Raw genomic sequence first — 24,236 nt, forward strand, 5'->3', positions numbered from 1 at the left:
ATGAATTACAAAATGAAACTCTGTTTCATAACAAACAAAAAGAAAATGATTGAAGCTTAGTGTTAATCTCTTATGTTTGAAGCCAGTGTGTAAACTAAAGATGAAGGGAACAAGATTAAAAAGAGAGAAAATTAATATTAAATATCTCTTTGCTAAATTCATCTAATTTTAAGAGTATTACAATTTTTACAGAATACTCTCTGTAAGAAGGTTGTGAATTTATGCTATAAATCTTTTAGAAAATAGGGCTAACTCATAAACTAGCTCCCTATTACTAGAATATATATCAAGCCTAAATTGACCAAAATTAGAAAGCAGTGACATACACTTTTATTTTCAGAGCTGGCATTATAAGGATCACTTGTTTTGATTACTATTAACCAGAGAATGAAGGGTTCCTGCTGGAAATAAGACGTTGAGGATCATGTATCGGCAACCTTCTTTTCAATTTCCAGTCACCTTGCTTTTATCTTACAGCCCCTCCAAGCATCATTGGGAACCAAGGAGTCCCTGAGAATGTCAGTGTGGTGGAAAAGAGCTCTGTATCCCTGACTTGCGAAGCCTCCGGCATCCCCCTGCCTTCCATAACCTGGCTGAAAGATGGCTGGCCCGTCAGCCTTGGCAGTTCTGTGAAAATTCTCTCAGGTATTCACAAATCAGATAACCTAAACATCTGGTTAACTTCATGTGAACGTTGCTTCTCCTCAGTTTTTTTCATTTTCAGTATTTATGTCGTTTCATTTTTCTTTCTGATCTAGGTATTTATTATGTTACCCACTTATCATATCATGCAAACATATTTAAAACACAGAAGGGTAAATGAGTATCAAGAAAATTTTCTGATTGAAAGATAGATTAATCTCCTAGCTCCTGTATTAAAAAGGAATTGGCATTGTCTTATCAGCATTATATAACATCCCCTGTACTAAGTACGCCAACTGATGCGTGACTTGTCTGAATGGTACTTATATTTCTGGGAAGGGAGTTCCCTGGATGCTCTGACTTTATCACTAATTCAGCTTCTGATAATTTTGTAGAAATACCTGAGTATCTTACCATCCCTAGGTCAATATGAGCCTGGAGGGAAGGTTTCTGAAGCATGTCACAAGAACTCTACAGTCGTCCTATTTTGATAATGGCTGTCACATAGACCAGAAAGATAATCTTTCTTCAGCTCTTGAGAAAGTTGCTCAGCTTTGTTAACCTTGGCAGCATCTGTGCTCTGTGGCTTTTATTAAACTGAAGTGAGTTTATATCACATTAAGCTATTAAAACAGTGCTTGCTAAAGCAGCCAATTTTCGAACCGTATCCTGGGAAACTCCCTGAATCCTTTCTGTGTCCTATGATGCTTTTCATTGCATAGGACTCTGTCTCCGTTCTTAGGAAGTGGAGAGCAGTGGCAGACTTATTTTTACAGTCTGGCTACCAAAAGCCTGAGCACATTGTCTTCTCGACTCAAAATTATCTTCATTTCTTTTTTCAAAAGTAGCTTCAGCTCTGGAAAGTTTGAGTTTATTAGATACGATAACATCAAAGATTGCAGAAATAAAAACAGCATGGCAAAGCGCTGTCGGCTGGCTCCTTACACATTTGCAGGCGTGGTGTTTTGGTTCTGTTTAGCTTTGTTTTGATTGACCAGCAGCGGGAGATCCCTGAGCACAGCACATTAAAAGTATTTCACCTTACGACTGCCAAAGGACTCATTCAGCTTTACAGTCTGGATGTGTTTTGTATGCCGGATAAATGAGAAGCAGATGAATGACATACAACTTGCTCGCTGCTCCTCTGCCTGCCACACACTTCTGTTTCGTGAAGAAGAATCCTCCTGAGGCTTGTCTGCAGGCAGGCTTTGATGGCAGCCCTATCCTTGTCACAGAACAGAAAACTGCCTTGAAAATCTGGTAGAAACAAGAGATATCTTGATATACATCGCTGTCATGCTCATTTCAGGTTTTCAGAGATTGTGTGAAAGGATCAGGAAGCAAAGAGAAAAGAAAGATGTGACCTAGTAGACTGGGCATTGCGGACCCAGCAATGACTCATTAAAGTTGTATCACATGAATATCCCTCAACTGGAACCATTTTATGGTCTCGAAAATCTGAAAATCTGAACTGGCCCCGGAGTGGGTGGCTCTTTTCCAAACTGACACGTGTTTAGAAGGAAAACCCTGTTTGTGTTATTTACCTCTGTTTGGCTAGGAAAAATAAAATTCAGTTCAAACAATCAGCTTTGCTTTTCTCAAATAAGATAGTGTTAAATTCACCTTACGATGAATTGAGAGCAGGCAGGTTGCTGGTTAGACAGTCAGTACTGGCTTGTCTCTATGTAGACTATAAGCGGACGATAGTTCCTTAGTCGATTAAGGGTGACTATTTAAGTGAGAATTTTATGTGTATCCATTAAATTTTTAGTACAAATCCAAGGGCTAGCCCAAAAAAATGCCTACCTAAAATATTTATTAATCTGAGCAGTACCTATTTCCAGTGTGTCGATTTCTTCCCAAAAGGCTTTGCTGTCGTTACATGCTGACCCTCTACCTTTGTCCTTAAAGGGAATTTATCGCCAAATTTCATCTTTCAGAATGTCTCAGTTTATGTGCATTCCTCTTCAAGGAAAACACAATTCAAAATATGGAAATAAGCCAAGGTAACATTTGCGCCCATGCCTGAGGTGACTCTATAACCCTGTCATTAATGATGCCAGGATTTCTAAGAAGCTGACCTGATAGCAGCCGGTCAGTCCTTCTCATGGTTTCATTTCCCTTTTATATCAGTGTTATCCAAATTCGAGTCACCAATCTAGTCCTCTTGCTGGCATTCCTGTTCAGCCTCATTGCACAGTCTTTTCCTGAGCTTCAGGTCAGTCCCCAACTGTGAAAGCACCATCAGATCGTGACCTTGCTTGTATGCACATCATCCCCCCCCCCCCCCTCAGCAAACCCTGAATTCCTTCACCTAACATCCAAGGGCGAATCTGGCCAAATTTTATTTAGCTCCCCTCTCGTCATTCCCCACACCTATTCAGCTGTGCATACTCCTGCCTTTCCTACCTTCTACTGGATAACTTCATGCTTAGCCACAGCAGTATTTCACCTTCTCTGCAAGACTCCATTCCTCACTTGATGTCACCCAGAACTGCATTTATCTTTTCAGTCATCTGGCACTTTGCTTTTCCAGGAGGCAGGATGCTGCGGTTGATGCAGACCAGACCAGAAGATGCTGGCCAGTATACTTGTATTGTAAGGAATGCAGCCGGTGAAGAAAGGAAAATGTTTGGACTTTCAGTATTAGGTACTTGTGGACTTTGCAGTATCTAAGGGGAAAATCCAATTGGCCTCAATGCTTTCCAGACGCAGAGTTCAAATTTATTCACAGCTGGAATTTATACCTATGTGGTCTTTGGCCCCTGAACTATGATTCCTGGCAAAGTTTCAGCATTACAATTGTTTGGAGGAAATGAGCCCGATTCTACTGCATAACTGCCCTGTTGTGCCAATTCACAACTGCTCAGAACCGTCCTAAGACATGGTGTGCCTTGCTTCAAGCGAGAGAGCTTACTCATGGACACTTCTGTCTTAGCTTCATTGATGTCTCTGTGGTAAAGAAACCCAAAGTAACTTAGGGGAGAGAGGATATATTTCAAACACAGTGTGAGGCCACAGCTCATCACCACGGTGAAGCCAAGGGAGCAGACAGTTGAAATCATTCACATGCACAGTCAAGAATAGATAGAAACGAAATGCCTATTTGCATAGACTCAGCTGGTTTTCTTTCCCACAGAGTCCAGGAGTCAGACTAGAGACTAGTATCCAGAGTGGGTGGCTCCTCAACCTCAATACCCATAGTTAAGACGATCCTCCACAGACTTGTCCACAGCCCAGCCTAATCCACACAGTCCACAGGATTAGAGGGAGTGTCAAATTAACGATTAAATATGACTATCAGGCATTTTATTCATATTTATGATTTAAATTACAATTTCATCTGTTAAAATTGGATTTGTAACAATTTTAAAGTATAATGATAGAAATGGTTTTAGAACAGGTAAAAACGACACTTTTGACATTCAGTCACTAAATAACGAAAAGGGTTTGTGTACAGTTTAGGCACTTGCATAACAGCCTGGCTGTTAGAGCTCTGACTTACTTCTGCTAAGGTTTTGTTTCTTTATTTTAGTTCCTCCTCATATTGTGGGTGAAAATACACTGGAAGATGTGAAGATTAAAGAGAAACAGAGTGTTACATTGACTTGTGAAGCGACAGGTAAGGAGTCAGTTCTTTCAATTCTGGAACTTGCTGCACAAGACCATCATGGCCTGTAAAATGTGTGTGTGTGTGTGTGTGTGCGCGCGCGCGCGCTGTGGGGGTTTTGTCTTTCAGTCCCTTGGGGAAAGTGTAGTCACTATAATAGGCATTCAGAATTGAATGGTGGTGTAGTGTACCTGGGTAGAGGGCAATAAAAAACCTTACAGATTCAATAAAGATAAAAATAAATAAATAAAACACCTAAAAAGGAGGAAATAAGGACAGAAGGGAGAGAGGAAAAGAGGGAGAGAAGCAGAGTATTCTTTTTTTCTTAATCAGTAAAGTATTTTTCTTATTAGGTTCATACTTAAGTATGTTCTTTTCTTTCTTGCCACCCTCTTCTATTTTCTCTCTCCTTCCTTATGCTTCTGCTTACCTTTACTTTTCTTGCTTTCTTACATTTTACTTTAAAGAAAGAAGTAGAAATTTTATTTGATGATGAGGAATGAGCAAGAACAAAGCTATCACCTTTGTTGATGTGTTTGCGCATTACAAATAGAATAGACGGTAAGGAAAATCAAGACCCAAAAGCCAATATTACAACCTTTAACCAACAAATGATTTGTTGCATGGAATCAAAATAAAACGATTGTGAAAAAGATCTAGGAAGAGTATGTGGGAGTTTAGGCAGGAGGAAAGGGAAGAGGAAAATAGTATAATTATAATCTCAAAAATAAAATAAATTTAAAAAATAAATTAACTGAATTTTTAGAAGATATCTAAAAGAACATTTCAAGCCCCCTCCCTTTTTGTTGCAAATAAATGATATTGCAGTTTTAGATGAACACGGTGATAGCCCAGAACATTGTGTGGAAAAATGGAGTTTTAAGAAAGATTTAAAAAGCTTCTTATTTTACTTCTCTCGTGTCTTGTGTGAGTCATAAACTGAGATGAGGAGATGCTTTAACAGAAGAAGTAGGAAGAGTGATTTGCATCAGCGTCCTTTCCTTTATGAGAGACAGTGGGGTAGTTAACATGTGTGGGTTAGAGAACAGCTTTATCTCAGGGCAAGAAAGAAGTGTCTCGTCTTCCCTCCTCCTGCCCTGCACCGCTCCTCACCCCTCCCTGTCTTCGCCCAAACTTCACAGCATTCTTTGTTTAAGCTTCTGGCTTTAGGAGTCCATTCTAGTCCGCTTGGTTAACACGATGTGTTTTTGTAGTTTTTAAATTACAGGAAGTCATCTGAATCATTTTAAATATTTAACACGTGTCTCCATTATAACTTTCTAAAGTCTTCTCCACTGGCTACAAATATTGAACAAGTAATTATTTTAGCTATATCTCCAAACTCTTGGTAACAATCACAATATAAAACAAAATGTTAGTAGAATTAAATGCTTTACTCTTTACTGTTTTGTATCTAAAGACTAAAAAGGTTTTAATATGAATGAAAAATAATTTGTAGTATTTTAAAATTACATGTGTTCCATTCTTTCAAAGAGTAATTGACAGTGAAAATAGTTAATTATATGAGCTAACGCACCTATAATTAAACACAGAGACCAGTTTAAACACAGAGACCTGTGTTTAGAATTATTTACAGATAAAAAGCAAACCTACATTTGAAATGATTTCTATTTTTATATCTTTTTCACCCTAATGCAGTCACTGCTCCTTAAAGTTTCGTTTTCAACGCTATGTCACAAAGAACAGCCAGTTCATTGTTTGAAGAGTGGGCTATAGAAAAGAAAGTAAATATGGGACCATGCCTTCTTTGCATGTCAGTTTTTGAAAGACATGTGATATTGACCTGCCCTTGGAAAAACATGGCTTTTCCTTAACAGGGAACCCTGTGCCACAGATCACATGGCACAAAGATGGACAGCTTCTCCTAGAAGATGAAAACCACCACTTCATGTCTGACGGCCGTTTTCTTCAGATCACCAGTGCTCAAGTATCACACACGGGACGGTACACCTGTTTGGCCTCTAACCCAGCGGGTGACAAAAGCAAAAGTTTCAGTCTCAATGTGTTTGGTAGGTGTGAACATCATTTCCGTGGTGTGTGTGTGTGTGTGTGTGTGTGTGCGCGTGTGTGTGTGTGCGTGTGCGTGCGTGTGTGTGTGTGTGTGTGTGTTCCTATCATAGAATTTCATTATGTGAAGGGTAACAGCACTCATGTATGTAGGCTGTTTTTATTTCATTCTTTCATTGCCGCAAAATAAACTATGTTCTGAGCACTGTTTTGCGCAAGAAATAAGAAGGATCAAGATAGACATTTAAATATGTAGTGGTGAGGGGGAATGTTGTGCTGATCAAGGCGTCGCAGGGAAGCAGTGAGTCTCAGCCTGAGACTCTGCCTTTATTGGAGATTGTGCTTATTCCAGTCTCTGTACCCTGGGTATGATTAAACATCTGTATGCATTGATGCATAAACATTGGTCCTACAGCATCCAAGTTATGTTTATGCCTCAAGCATGTCATTGAAACAGATTCTAAGTTCCTACCCAGTTTCTCAAGTTTAACATATACCTCCTAAATGTGTTCCATTTGAAGACTGATATTTAAAAACTCACACTAAACTCAACTGGCTTATATGTAAATATACAAATATTTAGGTTTTTAAATTATTTTTGTAGTGACTCCTACATAAGTTGGAGAACACATAAATCCTCTCGTATGAACAAATGCTTTCATACTCTCACATAGAACAGGAACCTCTAAGAGAGGTCACAGTCTAAATAGACCATATGTATATATACATATATGCAAGAAAGATCCACCAAAATACCAGTTGATGTGAAGATCATCAGGTAAACAGCAGTAGGTAGTAGCCTATATAAAGAGTACATCATATACCAGACTAAAGCTTTCTATAGGCAGAACCGACATAGTTTTATACAGAAAGACACATATGAATGAAAGTTGGGCCTGGGAAATTTGTGTTCCGCTTACCACAGTATGTTATTATTATCTCTTCTGTATATGTCACCTTCCTCCTTTACCCTGTGACATTTTTCACTGATTTGATATAGAATAATGATGGTTAGTTATTTTGTAACTCTTAAAGCCTGGGATTACTTATATAAGCACAATGGCAATTCAGGAACACATATCTAGGAAAATATCTAAGAATGTTTCTTTAATAGAACTTTAAATCTTCTCAGTATCTCCAACAATTGCTGGTGTAGACAGTGATGGCAGCCCTGAAGATGTCATTGTCATCCTTAACAGCCCCACTTCTCTGGTCTGTGAGGCATATTCCTATCCACCAGCTACCATCACCTGGTTCAAGGATGGATCACCTTTAGAATCCAACCGGAATATCCGCATTCTTCCAGGTAATTGGTTGACCTCAGATAACCAAGCTGCATTTGTACCACGTTCTATTATAGAAAAGAACAGCCATATGTTATTTTTCACAAAAGTGTCTGTGTTTTTGTTCTGGAACAGTCTATTGCTATCTTACTATCTATGCTTTTAGTATATATCTTAAATTTTTAAGTACCCCAAAATTACTTTTTGAAAGACACAAAAAACAAACTCAAACAAAAAAACACTACAGTGCCATTAATTGCTAACATAATTGTAATGTGGAATGTCACAGGGATATAAATTTATTTTGAAAGAATTTAGCCTTAAGAGAGCTAATATATAGACTGAGTTTATTCCTCTTTAATACTTGGCAATATGCATGAAAATAGAAAGAACTAAAACTATAATTATTGTCTATAAGACGTTCAACCTTCTGTGGAAGAGCAATAATGAAGAAAACTTTACTATTAGCATGAAGTTGAAAACAACCATTCATTATAAATGGAGTGGGGCAATGAAAGATGGGGTAGTGACAAGTTGTATAAAAATTCAGAAGACAAAGTGAGCATTGTAAACTTAAATGGTAAGAAAAATCTCCACTGCCTAACCAGAATATGGCCCTTATTTTTCTTTAAGTACTATAATTGGGTTGATTGGAGAAGTTTCTGCTCCATCGGGGTAACTAGTGAACAAAAAGCAGCCAGTGGGAATGGCATGGCCAGGTGCAGTCCCCACTTCTGGGGAAATGTTGAGGGGAAGCCTGGAGGCAGTTGGGAAGGAAAGCTGAACATTGTGTGGACCCCCGCATTAGTTTCATTTCACACCTTGAACATTTGAGAACTATTGACGGTGTTTTGAAAGATCTATTTTTATATTCATTTATGCATATGTGTCATGGAGAGCATGCATATACATGTGTGTGGGGAATCTAGCAGAGGGCATTGGACCCCCTAGAGCTGAAGTTGTTGGCAGTTGTGAGCCACCCAACATGGGTTCTGGAAATTGAACTCAGGTACTTTGGAAGAGCAGCAGGTACTTTTAACCACTAAATCATATCTCCAGCTCATATCGACAGTCTTTAGGGAGAAAGGTACTATATCGAAACTGTGTGGCTCTGTGTTTGCTAAAACTGTAGGCCAGGTCAATCAGAAGAAGATAATAACAGAAGTGGGGAATCTTCTTATGAAACTATGAAATAGAAAATATGGAGCTAAGGATTGCCAGTTGTTCTATGGCTAGGGCTAGGACTAAGAGCCCAACTTTCCCTCTTTGCTGAAACTTGTCTTGATTTTACTTGCACAGGTCTTGTCCCTGGTGAGTCAACCACTTTCCAGTGGGAAGACCACACACCTAAAACTAGTTTAGTTTGCAGAAATTGGTCTTGAGTATTTTTGAGATTTGCTTTTGTTTTTTCCCGAGGAAACAAAGTTGAGTGGATAAGGAAGGTATGTAGATCAGGGAAGAGTTATGGAGGAGTTGAATACGATCAAGACACATTGTACAAAACTGGAAACTCTCAAAGAACTCATTGAAAAGTGTGACCTAAGATAAAGTCCGTACATGGAGTTCTGTACAGGGCCATAAAAGTGTCAGAAAAAGTATGAGAGTCATTGCCACACAGAGGACAAGGGGAGACTTAGAGACTATCTCAGCTACTATGTAGGCCACATGAGTAAGTGTCTTATTTTATATCAAATGTCTACCACTAAGTCGATATTCATAAGAAGCCATGTTTAGCCCGGTGGTGGTGGTACACATTTTTAATCCCAGCACTCATAAAGCAGAGGCAGGTGGCTCTCTGAGTTTGAAGCCAGCCTGGGCTACACTTGTCTTGTCTCAAAAACCCTAAAAAGGAAGAAGTAGAGAGGGGGAGAAAAGAAAAGAGAAAAATGAAGAAGCAATGTTTACAATAAAAATAAAGTCCCGGCTGTTTGTTCATTCCCTGACTGGCTTCTTTCGTGTTCCTCTGTGTTTTAGGAGGCCGCACTCTGCAGATACTGAATGCACAAGAAGACAATGCAGGGAGATACTCATGTGTGGCCACGAACGAGGCTGGGGAGATGATAAAGCACTACGAGTTGAAAGTCTACAGTAAGTTCCAAAAGAATACTTCATCTCGCCTCTTCCCAAAGATTCCTAGCTTTCTCAACCTCTTTCTTCATTATATTTCCTAATGATTTACTGATCATTAAAGACTCTTACTTGTCTAGCTTGCCTCAATGAGGATGGAAGTTGTGTTAAGAATCATGCCCCTGGCCTGAGTTGCTTAAAGATGTGGAGAGCCACTTAAGATGGTTTAGTGACCAACATGTTTGTAATACAAACATTGGGAGCAGTGTTAAGAAGCCCAGAAGTCATGTAAATGTCAAGTAGGTATGGAAGCCTACCTGCAGGTCCAGTGCCTAAGAGGCAGACAGGAAATGCCCAAAACGAGCTGGCTAGCCACTCTAGTTAAAACAGTAGGCTCTGGGTTCAGCAAGAGACCCTGACTTAATATATAAGATAAGGCACAATTGAAGAAGACACCTGGAATCAACCTTGGGGCTACAAAAGCATACACCTGCATGTTCCTACACACACACACACACACACACACACACACACACACACCATCACACATACATCTGTAAAGAGTCCATTGGATCCACTTATTACCTACCTGTTGGAGCATTGTTTACATGCAGGTGCCTATTCCAGAGGGTGCCTATTCCAGAGCTCAGATACGATCAACAGTGGTTTGGGGTTACCACACCTTAAACCAGCCGATAAGAAAAAAGGCAAAACTCATACTGTCATTAATAGGGGCCACATTGTTAAAGTCTATATTCTTACTTTTTTGCTGTTATGCTATAAGCAAAATCTATTCTTCTGCTTGTCAGTTTTCCTTTGACTTGGTGCCATAATAACCAATACGATATATTTTATGGGTCATGGTTGGACTGTGTGAGCCTGGATCAGATGAAAATGTGAAGCACGTTGGCTCCTCCAACAGTTTTATAATGAAGAAAAGATAACGATGTTTTTCTCCATATGATGTATCTGAACACGCCTATTTCCTGGGATGCTGAGGTCTTTCATAAAAGGTCTGTGAAGAGATGATCCTCATCTCTTTGGGACCTTGTTGATTCTGCCTCATTGTGATTTCTGTGGTAGACATTGTACTTAAAACAACCAATGTTCAATTCCTTAATGTTTATTTTGTGCAGTTCCACCCATCATCAAGAAAGGGGACCTTTTAGGGCCGGGCCTTTCCCCTAAAGAGGTGAAGATCAGGGTGAATAACAGCCTGACTTTGGAGTGTGAAGCTTACGCCATTCCTTCTGCCTCCCTCCACTGGTACAAGGATGGACAGGCCAGTCACAACTATTTTTTGTTTGTTGATTATTTCTTAAAAGATTAAAATGCCATTTAAAAAACAGGCAGGGGTGATGCAGAGATTGACCCCACCTACTGTGATATTAAAAGTAGTCAATCTCATGCTCCTTCAATCTGAAACTGCTTAAAAAATAAATGAAATGGAAAATACCCATGTTCAGTAACTTTGGTGTTGTTCCACTCCTTGGAAGTAAGAAATATTGGTTTTGTGTACATTAGCACTTGACTGTGAAGATCTGGCTACCCTCCCGCTGGAGAATTAGAGGAACGGTGTTTTATCCAAACAAGTAGATAGTTATAGAGAAGAAACACATGTATGACCTAAAATGAGGACTAAATTTATTCAGACCCTCTTTAAACATCTTGAACTCCTTTAGAAAAGATAACATTTTTTTGATATCCTAAAGCATGAGAAAATTAAAAGCTACAAAAGCACACTATGATTACCCTAGGGCGGTGAGAAATACTAAATGAAAAATCAGTGTAAGAGTGAAGGGGCAGACATGGTAGGGGTTGGAGGGAGGAGTGGTAAATGGAGAAGTGAAATAATTATATTTGAATAAATTTGCTTTGAAAAATTCACCTCTTACATCATAAAAATCAGATCCTTCTGTTTATGATGTAAGTTTCAAACCATGTACCCTACCCCTCACTCGGTTCCTAAACCCTCTCACACACCGTAAGCACACGTGTGCTGATGCTCGGGGGCCAAAAGAGAATGCGTAGTTGCTGTTCACACCACTAAACACAGATGTGAGACAGCGAATCTGTTCTTTATCCTGCTCTAGACATAATCAGCCAAATGGTCAGTTAAATTCCAGTTGTAGAAGTTTAGATCACAGTATGACTTAAGAGGCAAGAAAGATGTGGCTGCGTGTTTTTCTTCCAGAGCCCAGATGGATTCTGCTATACCAGCAGTAGGGAAATCTTTTCATACAAAAAAAAAGCACATATCATCTGGAAGCCATTGCAAAAGAAAAAGACAGAACTTCCACCATGCTCTGCTTCTATTGGCTTTCACTGTGCAAGCACACCATAAGATGTTCTTTCAATTGTATAAAACATTACTTTCCAGCAAATAAGTTTCCTGTCCTCTGAAATTATATCACTAATTTGTTCTTAATTTTCTATAAAAGCGTTTTCATCCCTTATGTTACTACACATAGAGAGAGCCGCAAATGTAAAAACACCTGAATTTAAATAGAAACTAGACTGCTTTCAAAATTCATTAAGAATTGTTAAATTATAGTTTCAAATTCAGCCTCTCAAATTATATTAACTGAAAGCTCTAATTTTTTAATGGTTGGGTTGGTTTTCTAGAATATGAATAAGAAGCCATATTTTCAACGGATTATTTTCCATATTATTTTTCAGTTCCTATTTAAATAACCAAAATTTAATAAAATAGTAATATTTTTTTAAAAAACCACCAAAGGATATTGACAATATCAGTTATAAAAACTTTGAAAATAATCCTTAGATTTTATTTATGCATGCCTGGAAATTTAATTTTAATACAGGAAATTTTAACTGTGGTATGGTTATTTGTGATATAATATAATATTGTTGCATCCCAAATTATTTGAATCTCAACTGTCTGCTTGGCATTATTTATGTATAACAAATATAGATGAGAAAGAAACAGGCCAAAATCTCTGTACACATAAATTTTCAGAAATTAAAAAAAAAACTAAAGGAATTAAGTCAGTAAAACAGAATGTGACAGATGAGGTAGACAAGGTAGTTGGAGAGCACACACAGCTCAGCTCACAGCTGCCTATAACTCCAGCTCCATCTTCTGGCCTCTTCTGGCCTCTGCATGCACCTTCACTCATACACACACACACACACACACACACACACACACACACACACACACTCAACAAGAGGCACATACATAGTGTATGTCTGCCTTTGGAGTACAAGAATAAGAACTTTAGTGTCTCAAAAGACAAAAAGGGAAAAGCTATTTCAAGATAAAGAGATGTTACATTATGTCAAATACCACCAAGAACAGAAAACAAAAACAGTACTACAGTACTGAATGCAAGCATAACCACTTGGATGCCATGGGTGACTTCCACTGTCTTTCTTAGCAAGTAGAGAAGACAAAGATTTGATTGGATCAGATTCAAGGACAGATAAGAGGACAAAATTTGACACCACACATGTGGAAAACACTTTTAAATAGCTGGCTGCATGCAAATGGCCTCAGGAAATGTGGAGGCCACAAGAACCATTCCAGAAGACTGAAACTATCTAGTGAGATGAAATGAACTGATGCTGGTATAGGTAAAAGAGAAAGTCAAGAAGTTGAGAGAACATGGCTTTGATTGAGAGTAAACACTGAAATCACTAAGATTTATGAAGGACATATCATTAGAAAGAATGCCAGTGAGTGAGGAATAAAATCTTCAAATAATGAAGGGAAACCTATAATGCCCATTTCAGCCAAGTGTCCTAACATAGCCCTCACTTAAACAAACCCTAGCTTATGTATGAAGTAAGGATGTTTCTGAATGAATAACAATAATTTAGATCAAATCATATTTTAATAATGCTCTCAACTTCTAGTGAAGTTTTCTTTATTACAGTTTTCTATGAAACCATCAACAAAACACACTTTGTAAATACTCAATAAGATTGTTTGGAGGCATCTTTGCTTATGTGGATAAATGGATATGGTGCTAAGAACATGTTTTCTGCCATAAAGATACGTGAATGTATCTCCCCAAATTATCTGGCTAATGTGAACATTGTCAGCTATAATTTTCAATAGATAAAAATTGGATTACTTAGAAAACAACTTGATCAAGTTGAGTTAATTACTGCTATCTTGAATATTTTACATAATTCTATTTGTTATAGAACCATAATGCCCATAATTTTCAGGGTATCTTATTTTATTAACACACTCAATACTGACATTATTATAATTGAATCACAGCCCCTTAAATCAGATGATCATGTTAGCATCGCTGCAAATGGACACACTCTTCAAATAAAGGAAGCTCAAATATCAGACACTGGCCGATACACTTGTGCTGCATCTAACCTTGCAGGTGAAGACGAATTGGATTTTGATGTGAATATCCAAGGTAATACTACTATGCTTGTCGCAGAATAATTTCCATCCTCTATTAATGTAATAGAAATGAGATTAGACTTGGTTTATTTCAAAATTTTTTCTTCTTATAATAATATAAGTTCATTATGAATTTTTGAACAAGAGATAAGAGAATAATCACATGATCCTGTTGTAGATTTTTATTTTTATTTTGTGTATTTGAGTGTTTGCCTGCATGGTATGTATGTGCGCCACATGTATGCCTGGTGCCCATGGCAGAGGGTGTTGGATCTCATAGAACTGGAATCATTGATGGTTTTAAGCCACCGTGTAGGTTCTGGGAACTGAATCTTCTCCCTCTACAAGAGCAGCAAGTGCTCTTAACAATTGAGTCACCTTTCCAACCCCTATCATTCTTATTCTATGTATTTTCTTTGGGTATTTTAAGGGACTATTTCATTTCCAAACTTAATAATGGACTATAGCCCTAACATTATATCATGAAGGTTATATAACATATATCATGATTATGTGAAATACAACAAATAATTGTGATAAATATAAGAACATTATTGCATGAAATGCATAATAATAGAATTTAGAGTAGACACACTTTGAATTGGATGAGTACACCTATAATCTTTGTGTCTTGGACAAGTTACCAAACTATTTTAAGTCTCTATTATTTCTCTTTAAAATTAATGCATCATGGAACTGCTAAGCATAAGGAATGAGGTAAGGCACCTAAAATGATTGAGAAATAATAACTGTTATTGTTGGTATTGATTTTCTGGAAGTTACCACTATCTGGCAGAATTATTTTTGCCAGTGCTGGGGATTGAATCTGGGACCTTATTCATTCTAATGAAATTCTATCTGAGCCATGCCCCAGCCGTCAACATAACTTTTAAAAACTTTGTCTATTTCATTAGTTGTATACTCCATCATTAATATAACCAGACTCCTTAAGTTAAATGTCAAGGTTGTCTCCAAGTTTTTATTATTTATTGTTTTCATTATTTATTAATAACACTTAGCATCTGGCTACATAAAATTTTCATATATCTTTAATTTTTTATATGTGTCTAAAACTTGAAAATTCAGGTGAAACTCACACGCTCTTGTATGCAAAGGTAATTTGTCTCTGATAAAACTCGAGCTTGCTGTCAGAAAAAAAGTGAGGATGTCCTATTTTTTAATAGTTTAGTCCTGATAGTTTATCTTACTTAACTTCCTTAGTAAGACAAGCTATTGATATTGGTATCAGATGAACCCATATTTGTGTGTGTGTCCGCCTCAAAATTAGCTTTTTGTCTCCCACTGTCACATTTCTTGCTGCATTCCTCCTTGAAAGTGGGTCCTGCTGATGCTCAAGTGACAGAGCCTTTTCAGAGGGACCGCAAAGGCGCGTGCTGACTCTGAGCACCACAGACCTTACTCTTCCTCCTGAGAACCAGCTCTCACTGACGGCTGCTCTCTGTCTGGTTGCTGTTGGAAAACACATAAGTATTTAAAAATACTTTGGCATTGTCTATTTTATCAAATGCACATACCATTTGTCAAGGTATGGTCGACCTTTGTCTGATGCATCGGTGGTGACAGTCCTACTGTGAACAGAAGTCTTGCTTTCCCTCCACAGTTCCTCCAAGTTTCCAGAAACTCTGGGAAATAGGAAACATGCTAGACACGGGCAGGAGTGGTGAAGCCAGAGATGTAATCATTAACAATCCCATTTCTCTGCACTGTGAGACAAGCGCTGCCCCTCCCCCAACTCTGACATGGTATAAAGATGGCCGCCCTCTGACGTCCAGTGACAGAGTATTGATTTTGCCAGGTAAGCGCTACCACATTTACCATGTCTCTTCTCATTGATCAGGCTGGTTCACTGTAATATAATTATTATTGTTCAATTTATTAATTTTATTGATTGTGGTTTTTGTGAGCACTAGTAAAGATTTTTAGTTTCAAATTCTTTAATTATTACATGGTTTGGTCACAGAAAGGGTGCTTAATTTGGGGGGAATAATATTTTTGAGGCTTCAGTATGCAAATATTAGAGTTTGTTAAAACTCATAAATTGTACCTTTAGGGTCCATTAGGGTCAATGAAGTGCATATATATGCAAAGTTAACCCAAATTAACTGAAATAATATCTTTTTAAAATAAAAAAGGAAAAGGGAAGAAGCAGACATGGTAACTCTATGTAACCTATGACCTTAATTGGGTGTAGGTCTAGTAAAAATGGCTATAAATTGAATATTAAAACAATAATCTAAAAAAGGCTATAGTTTTAGTACCAATGATTTTTCAAAACTCTAACTTTCCTGGGTTTTGGTTGTTGTTTTATAGTTTAATGAGGGATTATAATTCTATGAAATTGAGATCTGTGAGTTCATAGTTTCAAGAAGTCATCAGGCCCCCAACTTACTGAAATGGCTTAGGTAAATGTTCTATCATATGATACAAGAGAAAAGTAGAATGACATGTGACATGCGGCATAAATAATTGGTGAACATAGTTGCAAATTTTATTATGACTGTTATGACTATTCTCTAAATCTTATTGGTAACATTAAAAAGCTTTCAAATACACAGAGCTTATTTTCCCTGAGATTGCACAGGAGCTCTGGAACAAACGTTTTTAGATTCTTGGATAAATGTCTTCAAATGAGTTTTTATAGGTAACATTGAAGTTGATAATTAAAAATACTTGAAAATGGCAAGAAGAAAGCAACACTGCACAGTAACATTCCATCCATGCCGACCATGATGGAGGACATGAAGTAGTCTTTTCCCCTCCAGGAAAAGTGACACCAACTCCTCATTTCTCCAAAAATCCCACTTAAGTTACAGTATCAAATCACTTTAGCAATGCAATACCTGCTGTGAAAATTAATATCATCTGAGATTTTAAAAAAACTGAGTGATTAAAGAAAGTGGTAACACTGACAAAAAATAAATTAATATAAGTCCTTAGACCTGGGGAAAACGTTTAACTGTTCATGACAAATGTTTGCTCTAACACATGGAGAAGTAACATGCTAGGATGTATTTTCAGGAGGACGAGTGTTGCAGATTCCCCGGGCTAAGGTAGAAGATGCTGGGAGGTACACATGCGTGGCTGTGAATGAGGCTGGGGAGGATTCCCTTCAGTATGACGTCCGTGTACTCTGTAAGTTTGCTTTCTTTTGTTGACTAATCACTTTTCGCTCCAAAATATTTTTCAGTGACTAATGTTTGTAAGATGTTACCCTAGGCATGTTAGCAGCTATACAGTTTTGTGTGCAAACTGAGAATGTGTCAGTCTATCAGTCAGGACTTCTAAGATCTCAAATAACAATATGGAAGAGGGGAGGAAGGATGGGAGGGAGAGGAGACAGAGAATGGACTACTGAATCACAAACGTAGAAGGTCCCAGAGCACAGTAATTTACAATCAGTCATTTCTGACTTCCTTGACTCGAAAGAGGTCTAGGTTATCCGGATTTTACCTTTCTATTTCTCTGGATTTCTTTTTTATTAGTATTGTTAATGTCGTTCTCAGACAGGTGGTTCCCTTTGGTAGCGAAGCGGACCTTAGCAGCTCTAGATTTACTTTTTCTAGGTTTCACATTGAATGAAAGTTTTCCTGTCTAATATTTATAAGTGAAGTCCTAGAACTGACTGTTCCTCATCCCTGTGTGAATCACATACACATCTTTGAATCCACCACAGACACCAAGAGTAATGAGCACTGATTCTTCTGCTTGCTCTTGAGCTGGAATCTTCTCCTTCTGCTATACAGCCATAAGGGGAAGAAGTATTGTTTCCTTAAGACAAGAGGCATTATTAGAAGCAGGAATATATTGACAGAGGCTAAACTAGTGAGGTGCCCATGAGGATATTCTGTTTTGCTTTCTATTGTTGTGATTAAAAACCACAAACAAAAGCAGCACGGGGAGCTAAGGGTTTATTCAGCTTACATAGCCCTACTTAAGATCTATTGAGAGAAGCTAAGGCAGGAACCGGGAGGCAGGAACTGAAGCAGAAACCTTGCAAGAATGCAGCTTACTGGATTATTCCTTATGGCTTGCTCACAACCCAGGACCACCTGCCTATACCTCCCACAGTAAACTGGGTTTTTCCATATCAATCACCAATCAAGAAAAATTCTCTCACAACCTTGCCCACCGTCTAGTCTAACGAATTTTCAACTCCTCAGTTGTGGATCCCCTTCCCAGTTATGCCTCAGTTTGTGTGAAGTTCACAAAAACTAGCCAACACACAGTCAAAATGAAAGATTTTTATTTAAAGATGTTGAAGTGGTATGAGGGATTAGACACTTGTCTCAGAGTATAATTGAGACTTTCATGCCAGGTGATTGAGTCAGTTATAACAAGGTTAAGAATAGTAGAGATCCTGGGAAAACAGTTGGGATTGGAAGGAAGGAAGGAAGCCAACTTTGTTTCTGGTGTGCTAAATCTTTCATGATTCCAGGACGCTCATGTCAAAGTGTTGACCGGGCATTTAGAAATAAGGAACTGTTACTAAGGACAAAAAACTAAACTAGACTATAGATCCCACAGCTGCCCACAGTCAAGTGATAAAGACAAGATTTCCAACAAAAGAATATCAGAGGGAAGGATTCGTATATTAGAAGAGGACAGTCAAGGAATAAGGAAAACTCACTAGACAGTTATGCCCAGGCCCCAGCTGTTAGAAAACGTCGACCAATGGGTTTTCAGTGCTGAACGTTAAAATGAGTTCAAGAAAATAAGATGCCTTTGGTTTTGAATCTTTAAGTTTGTTGGCAAAGTTGAATGGAACAATTTAGGATGCTTCAACGCCACAGAACAAGGGTAATTTTTTTGAGCATGCATCAGACATAAGGAAAGAAAATAGACAAGAGGTGGAATGGAGCTGGCCGGAAAAAAACAAGTTTAAGAGATTTGAACTTACCCACAGACCAAGGTCAGGAAAACTGAATGCAAAGAGGCCCATTAAAGTTTCAAGAATGTGTGTGGAAAGCAGGGTTGGAGGAATTGATAGCATAAGTACCTAGGGAATATATCAAAATAATGGAACAAGGAACTGGGAGGGCAACAAGCCTTTGGGGGAGAAGGAGAGATATTGGGGTAGAAAGAAAGGAAACATGACAAAATGTATATCAAATAGGTAGCAATGGTGTTGAGTACGAGTGTAAAACAAATAGGGACAGGCTTGCAATGCCATCCTGTGGTAAAGAGAGAAAGTCAGCAATGGGTGTTATGGGGATCTGATGACTACAGTAGGAACATTTGACTCGGTGATTGCTTTCAGTCATCACCCTCGGAACCCTCGAGACAGAAATATTTGTTTATATTTATATATACATATATATAGATGGTGTGGCCTGTCTGGAAGTTGAAGCAGATGTCATAGGTACACACTGTAGGGGCCAGGGAACAACAGAGCTCCAAGTACCAGCACCATAATGTGTCACTTAAGTGACCCGCTGTGAGGTGTGGACTGGGAGCAAAGTCACCTGAAGAGAGACTGATGGGCTGATTGTAGAGGGAAAGTGGGAACACTAGAATTTTCTATGCAAAGAGCAGCTACAAAAGTCAAAAAAAAAAGAGGTAGAAGACAGAAAGCATTAAATTAAAAATGGTATTTATTTGGCAGATACCTATTGATTGCTCATTGTGAGACATGTCTCTTGTGCTGGATGCTGAGGGTCCAGCATAGAAGACAGTGGCTATTAATAAAATGGTGTAACTTTAAATGTGAATGTATGCAAAATAACACTAAAGTTCTGCCATGTACTTTGCAGTACTGATTATTTTCTTTAGAGAATTTCAACTTAATTGTGAGAGAGCCAAATCCCATAAGGCTAGGTCTACATTAAACATGCACTGGTTGTTGAAAACCTGGTGTGTTTTAAGAGAGTGCGACAAAAATTAATCAAGCTTGACAGTGATCGGTTACATTGAAAATAAATATCTGATTTTACAAATGTTGCCAACACCATCTCCTAATTTACTGAACCTTTCCAGATTCTATTTTGCAGACAATGTGTGACTTTTCATAAGTGAAATGAATATAAATTGTAGGGCACTGTTTTAAATATGTTGGGAAATATAGTGCAGAACTTCTCAGATTTCGATGTGCTTGAAATGTGGAGAGGTTCTTCAATCATCCATTCCTTGTCCCTCCTCAGAGATGGCCATGGAGGAGGTGTGGGTGAGATGCACGAGTGTGAGCCTAACTAAGCTCCAGGTGATGCTGGTGCCTGTCCCACTGAAGCTGACACTGGGAGCTTGGTGTAGCCCAGATTCTTCCCTTACAAAGACTAACTTAGCATCACAAATGTATCCAGCTTGTCCTCACGACAAAGTGGTGTAGCATGCCCTGATAAAGCCATTGTCCTTCATCAGAACCTCTTTGTTGCAACCATTTCTTAGTACCACCAGTTATCAAGGGAGCAAATGGTGATCTCCCAGAAGAGGTCACTGTGCTGGTGAACAAGAGTGCAAGGATGGAGTGTACATCCAGTGGTAGCCCAGCACCGAGGAATTCCTGGCAGAAAGATGGGCAGCCCTTGTTGGAAGATGAGCATCATAAGTTCCTATCTGATGGCAGAATTCTTCAGGTAAAAGAAAAAAATCTAATTTTAATACAGTGTTTTGGACATTGTGATAGTTGTCCTCTAGATTGGTAAAAATATTAGTTTATTTATGACTGTCAAGATTAATAATGATTATTAATTATCAAGAGCATACAGAATTATTCTCTACACTGCTCCCACAATTAGAAATGACCACAGTGACTTTTTTGTATACATACACTCCTAAGTTTAACAACGTAGTTTTTTTTTATTTAAAAAGACCTATTTTGCATTTTTTCCATTCCATGTATACAATGATAACATTCTAAGTGGTCAAAGGTATCCTATAGGTTAGATCCATCCTGTGTTGGCACAGGCAGTAGGGAGTCATAATGTGAGCCGCGTAAATATACTGTACTGCTGTTTGTCAATTGATATGTCCATTTGTCCATTCAGATGTTCTAAAAGAAAGTTGTGGTGTGTAGAGACCTAGTAATTATTTTGTTAGGATAGAGTGCAATTAAATTACTGGTGAACGTAATAAAAATATTCCCTTGGTTCATAAATCCAAGCGTAAGAGTGAATCTACCAACGGGAGTGTGCCACAGAGTTCTTTTTTTAAAAAAAAATCAAGCTCACTGCTTATAAATAAACTTTAAATTTAAAGCATTATCTTTACTTGAATATATCTATTTGATGACCATATAGCCCTATACTAAAATGCCTAAATATTTTTATGTCTAGAACTGTAGATGCATAGATAGAAGTCTCTTCATAATAAACATTCTGCTCTATATTATCTAACTACCAATACCTAAAACAAACCCCTCCAACACCTAATGACTCAGAACAATCAGAATTTATTTAGCTTTTAAGGCCACTGGTTCTATAGGTGATATTTCAGATCTCAGCTGGGCTTCTTCAAGTGTCGGCAGAACTGTGGGTGGAATGCCTGCTGGGATTGTCGTCTGGCTGGAACTGTAGAATACAGTGCAGGCTGGTTTCTGTCCCTTGTGATCACACCCTCCGGTAGTTACGTCCTGCTTCCTTGGGGGCTAGTGGCAGAATTTCCTATAAAGTGAGCAGCAGTGCAGACACTCTCAATTAACTGAAGTGAACAGCACCCTTGCCTTAATTTCTACAGACCAGAGGCATTCATAAATCCAACTCTTGGACTGCAGGGGGCGGGGCATCAAAGTTACTTTTCAGACTCACAGATGGGGAACTGGGAAATAATTTGGGATAATTTGTAGTCAAACTTCAACAGATGTGTGGAAAAAATCACCTTTTCTGGTTGTTTTATAAATAACTATGTGTGTGCTTGACATGGAGGATTCATGTTTTTATGCCCATTTATATCTGGCATTCTCTAGAAAGAATGCATCTTGTTTGTTCTAAATGGTCAAGTATTGCACGTTCCTTTATTAACAATTTCAGTTGCCATTTCTTCATTTTTCCCTTAGATTCTAAGTGCTCAAATAGCAGATATTGGGAGGTACGTGTGTGTCGCCGAGAACATAGCTGGGAGTGCCAAAAAATACTTCAACCTCAACGTTCACGGTAAGACCTCAGTGCCCCAGACATCTGTTAGGCTCCTTGTGACAAAGCAGGGAAACCGGGCTTTGGAGTCTGCAGCCTGGGTTCTGTTTTTAACTTGATCGATGGGTGAAGCCTACATTCATTCAATCTCCTCTGCTTTTCCTCCTACAAAAGTCAGAAGTAATTGTAGAGTACAAACATTCTGAGCCCATTTTTGTAGCATTTTCATCCTCTGGAGAAGCAGTTAGGCCAGTGTATGTGAAAGGCTACGTGTTCTTGTGAAGGCTGACTCAGTGGTGGGCCTTCTGCTCATAGGCGTGTCTACTCCTGTTCCTGTCTTCAGTGCAGTTCCATTGACTGGACTCTTCTCGAAGGCAGTGTGCTCTGTGAAGAAGAGAAGACCACCTTGTAGCGTTAAATAATTCCTTTTAAAAAGCAAGCATACAAAAAGTGTGTTAAATTGAAGTTTTCACACATAATAGAAACTTCTTAAATATTGTTTTTACTAATGAAATGTGTGAGGGGAAATAGATGTCAATCATAAAATGGAAATTTTTATGAGGTACAGCTGTTTCCAAAGTATATAATTAGAGTGATGAAAATTAATATAAGATCCACTTTGCATGAAATACTAGTTCATCTTGGGAATGTCTAAAAACGATCATTTTTTAAATCATTCCAAAAAGCTTTCATTTGGGGCTGGAAGGGGGGCTTGGGGATGCAGAGTGTGAACTGCTTTGTAGAGGTCCTGAGCTCAGTTCTCCGAACTTACATTGGGTGGCTCACAACTGCCAGGCATTGCAACACCAGCTGAATCTGATGCCTCTGACTTTTGTGGACACCCACACTCCTGTGGCCTTCCACATGCAAATATGCAGAATTAAAGTTTTTAAAAAAATTTCTTCAAAAGTTTTTATTTGGCATGATAACATGATCTTATGTGGTGTGATGTATACAGCATATGGTGATTGCTATTTGTGTAATAAATAAATAATTCTATCTCTATATTCTTCACACTTATAATACTAACACACTATAAATACTTTTAGGTATTTTAGGGAACAACTCTGAACTAGGCAAGTTCATTGTTTTTTCAGTGGTAGGGACCAAACCAAGAGCCTTGAGCACACTATGCAAGTGCTCTACTTCTGAACTAGATCCCTGATCTTGTATTTTACCTAAACAGAAGTAAGTATGACTTCTCAAGAAGCATGAATTAAACAAATATGGTTGTTATAAAAGTACATGTTCTAATCTATATAGTACAGTATAGGTTTTAAAAAATGTTGTAGATCTGGGGAGATGGCTCAGTCAGTAAAGTCCTTGCTCCACATGAGTTCAATCTCCAGCACCCACATAAACCTCTAGTTTAGCAGTGTGTATCTGTAGTCCCAGCCAAGGAGAGTTGGAGATAGGATGCTGCCGGGATTAGCTAGCTAGCTGTCTTGTTGAACTGGTGAGTTCAAGGGCACTGATAAGCAAGAAGAGAAGAAGAAGAAGAAGAAGAAGAAGAAGAAGAAGAAGAAGAAGAAGAAGAAGAAGAAGAAGAAGAAGAAGAAGAAGAAGAAGAAGAAGAAGAAGAAGAAGAAGAAGAAGAGGAGGAGGAGGAGAGGAAGGGGAGGGAGGAAAAGAGAAAGGTAGGGACGGGAGGGTGGAGGAAAGTAAGGAAAGAAAGATCATTTTACTTTCCCTCACATATAGGTTAATTTTCATGGAACATCAATGCACTATCTCCTTTATCCCACAACCCCTCAAAACTTTGCTGTATAAAAGTCCCAATTCTTAAAGAGTTGGGACTTTTATACCTACTAACTGCTGGATTGGTACCAGGACTAAGTCAAGTGGTTTTTACCCTTTATCTCTGGTAATTATATCAATGACTTTCAGTCATTTGTTGGCTTTTGATTCCTCTGTCTTAGATGGAAAAGTAAGGACCACTAAGCTTAAGAAACATGCTCCAAGTTATATCATTCACAAATGCATAGCCAGCATTCTACACAGGCAGTTTGATTCAAGATCTTGAATAATTGGTGGCTCTCTATTTGGGGATATTCTTTTATGTGTGATAAATGCTGAATTTCACATCTGCACTGTTTCTACACCAAGGTCACTACCCATGACTGGAGGAAACC

At 38.3% G+C, this 24,236-nt stretch overlaps 1 protein-coding gene across 2 annotated transcripts in view; it reads left to right on the top strand.

Moving 5' to 3' along the window:
- Hmcn1 (hemicentin 1) overlaps window positions 1-24,236 on the top strand; it is a 439,601-nt gene that overhangs the window by 317,359 nt on the left and 98,006 nt on the right. For both annotated transcript variants that reach the window (XM_048431021.3, XM_087906434.1), the window contains 12 exons: window positions 478-645; window positions 3,179-3,292; window positions 4,178-4,264; window positions 6,091-6,282; window positions 7,413-7,586; window positions 9,538-9,651; window positions 10,767-10,912; window positions 13,883-14,033; window positions 15,642-15,836; window positions 17,060-17,173; window positions 20,423-20,610; window positions 22,029-22,125. In XM_048431021.3, coding sequence (XP_048286978.3) covers window positions 478-645; window positions 3,179-3,292; window positions 4,178-4,264; window positions 6,091-6,282; window positions 7,413-7,586; window positions 9,538-9,651; window positions 10,767-10,912; window positions 13,883-14,033; window positions 15,642-15,836; window positions 17,060-17,173; window positions 20,423-20,610; window positions 22,029-22,125 — 1,740 coding nt within the window. The remainder of the gene's footprint in view (window positions 1-477; window positions 646-3,178; window positions 3,293-4,177; window positions 4,265-6,090; window positions 6,283-7,412; window positions 7,587-9,537; window positions 9,652-10,766; window positions 10,913-13,882; window positions 14,034-15,641; window positions 15,837-17,059; window positions 17,174-20,422; window positions 20,611-22,028; window positions 22,126-24,236) is intronic.

The sequence above is a fragment of the Myodes glareolus genome, chromosome 5 (assembly GCF_982192425.1).
Source record: "Myodes glareolus chromosome 5, mMyoGla1.1, whole genome shotgun sequence".
NCBI lineage: Eukaryota > Metazoa > Chordata > Mammalia > Rodentia > Cricetidae > Myodes > Myodes glareolus.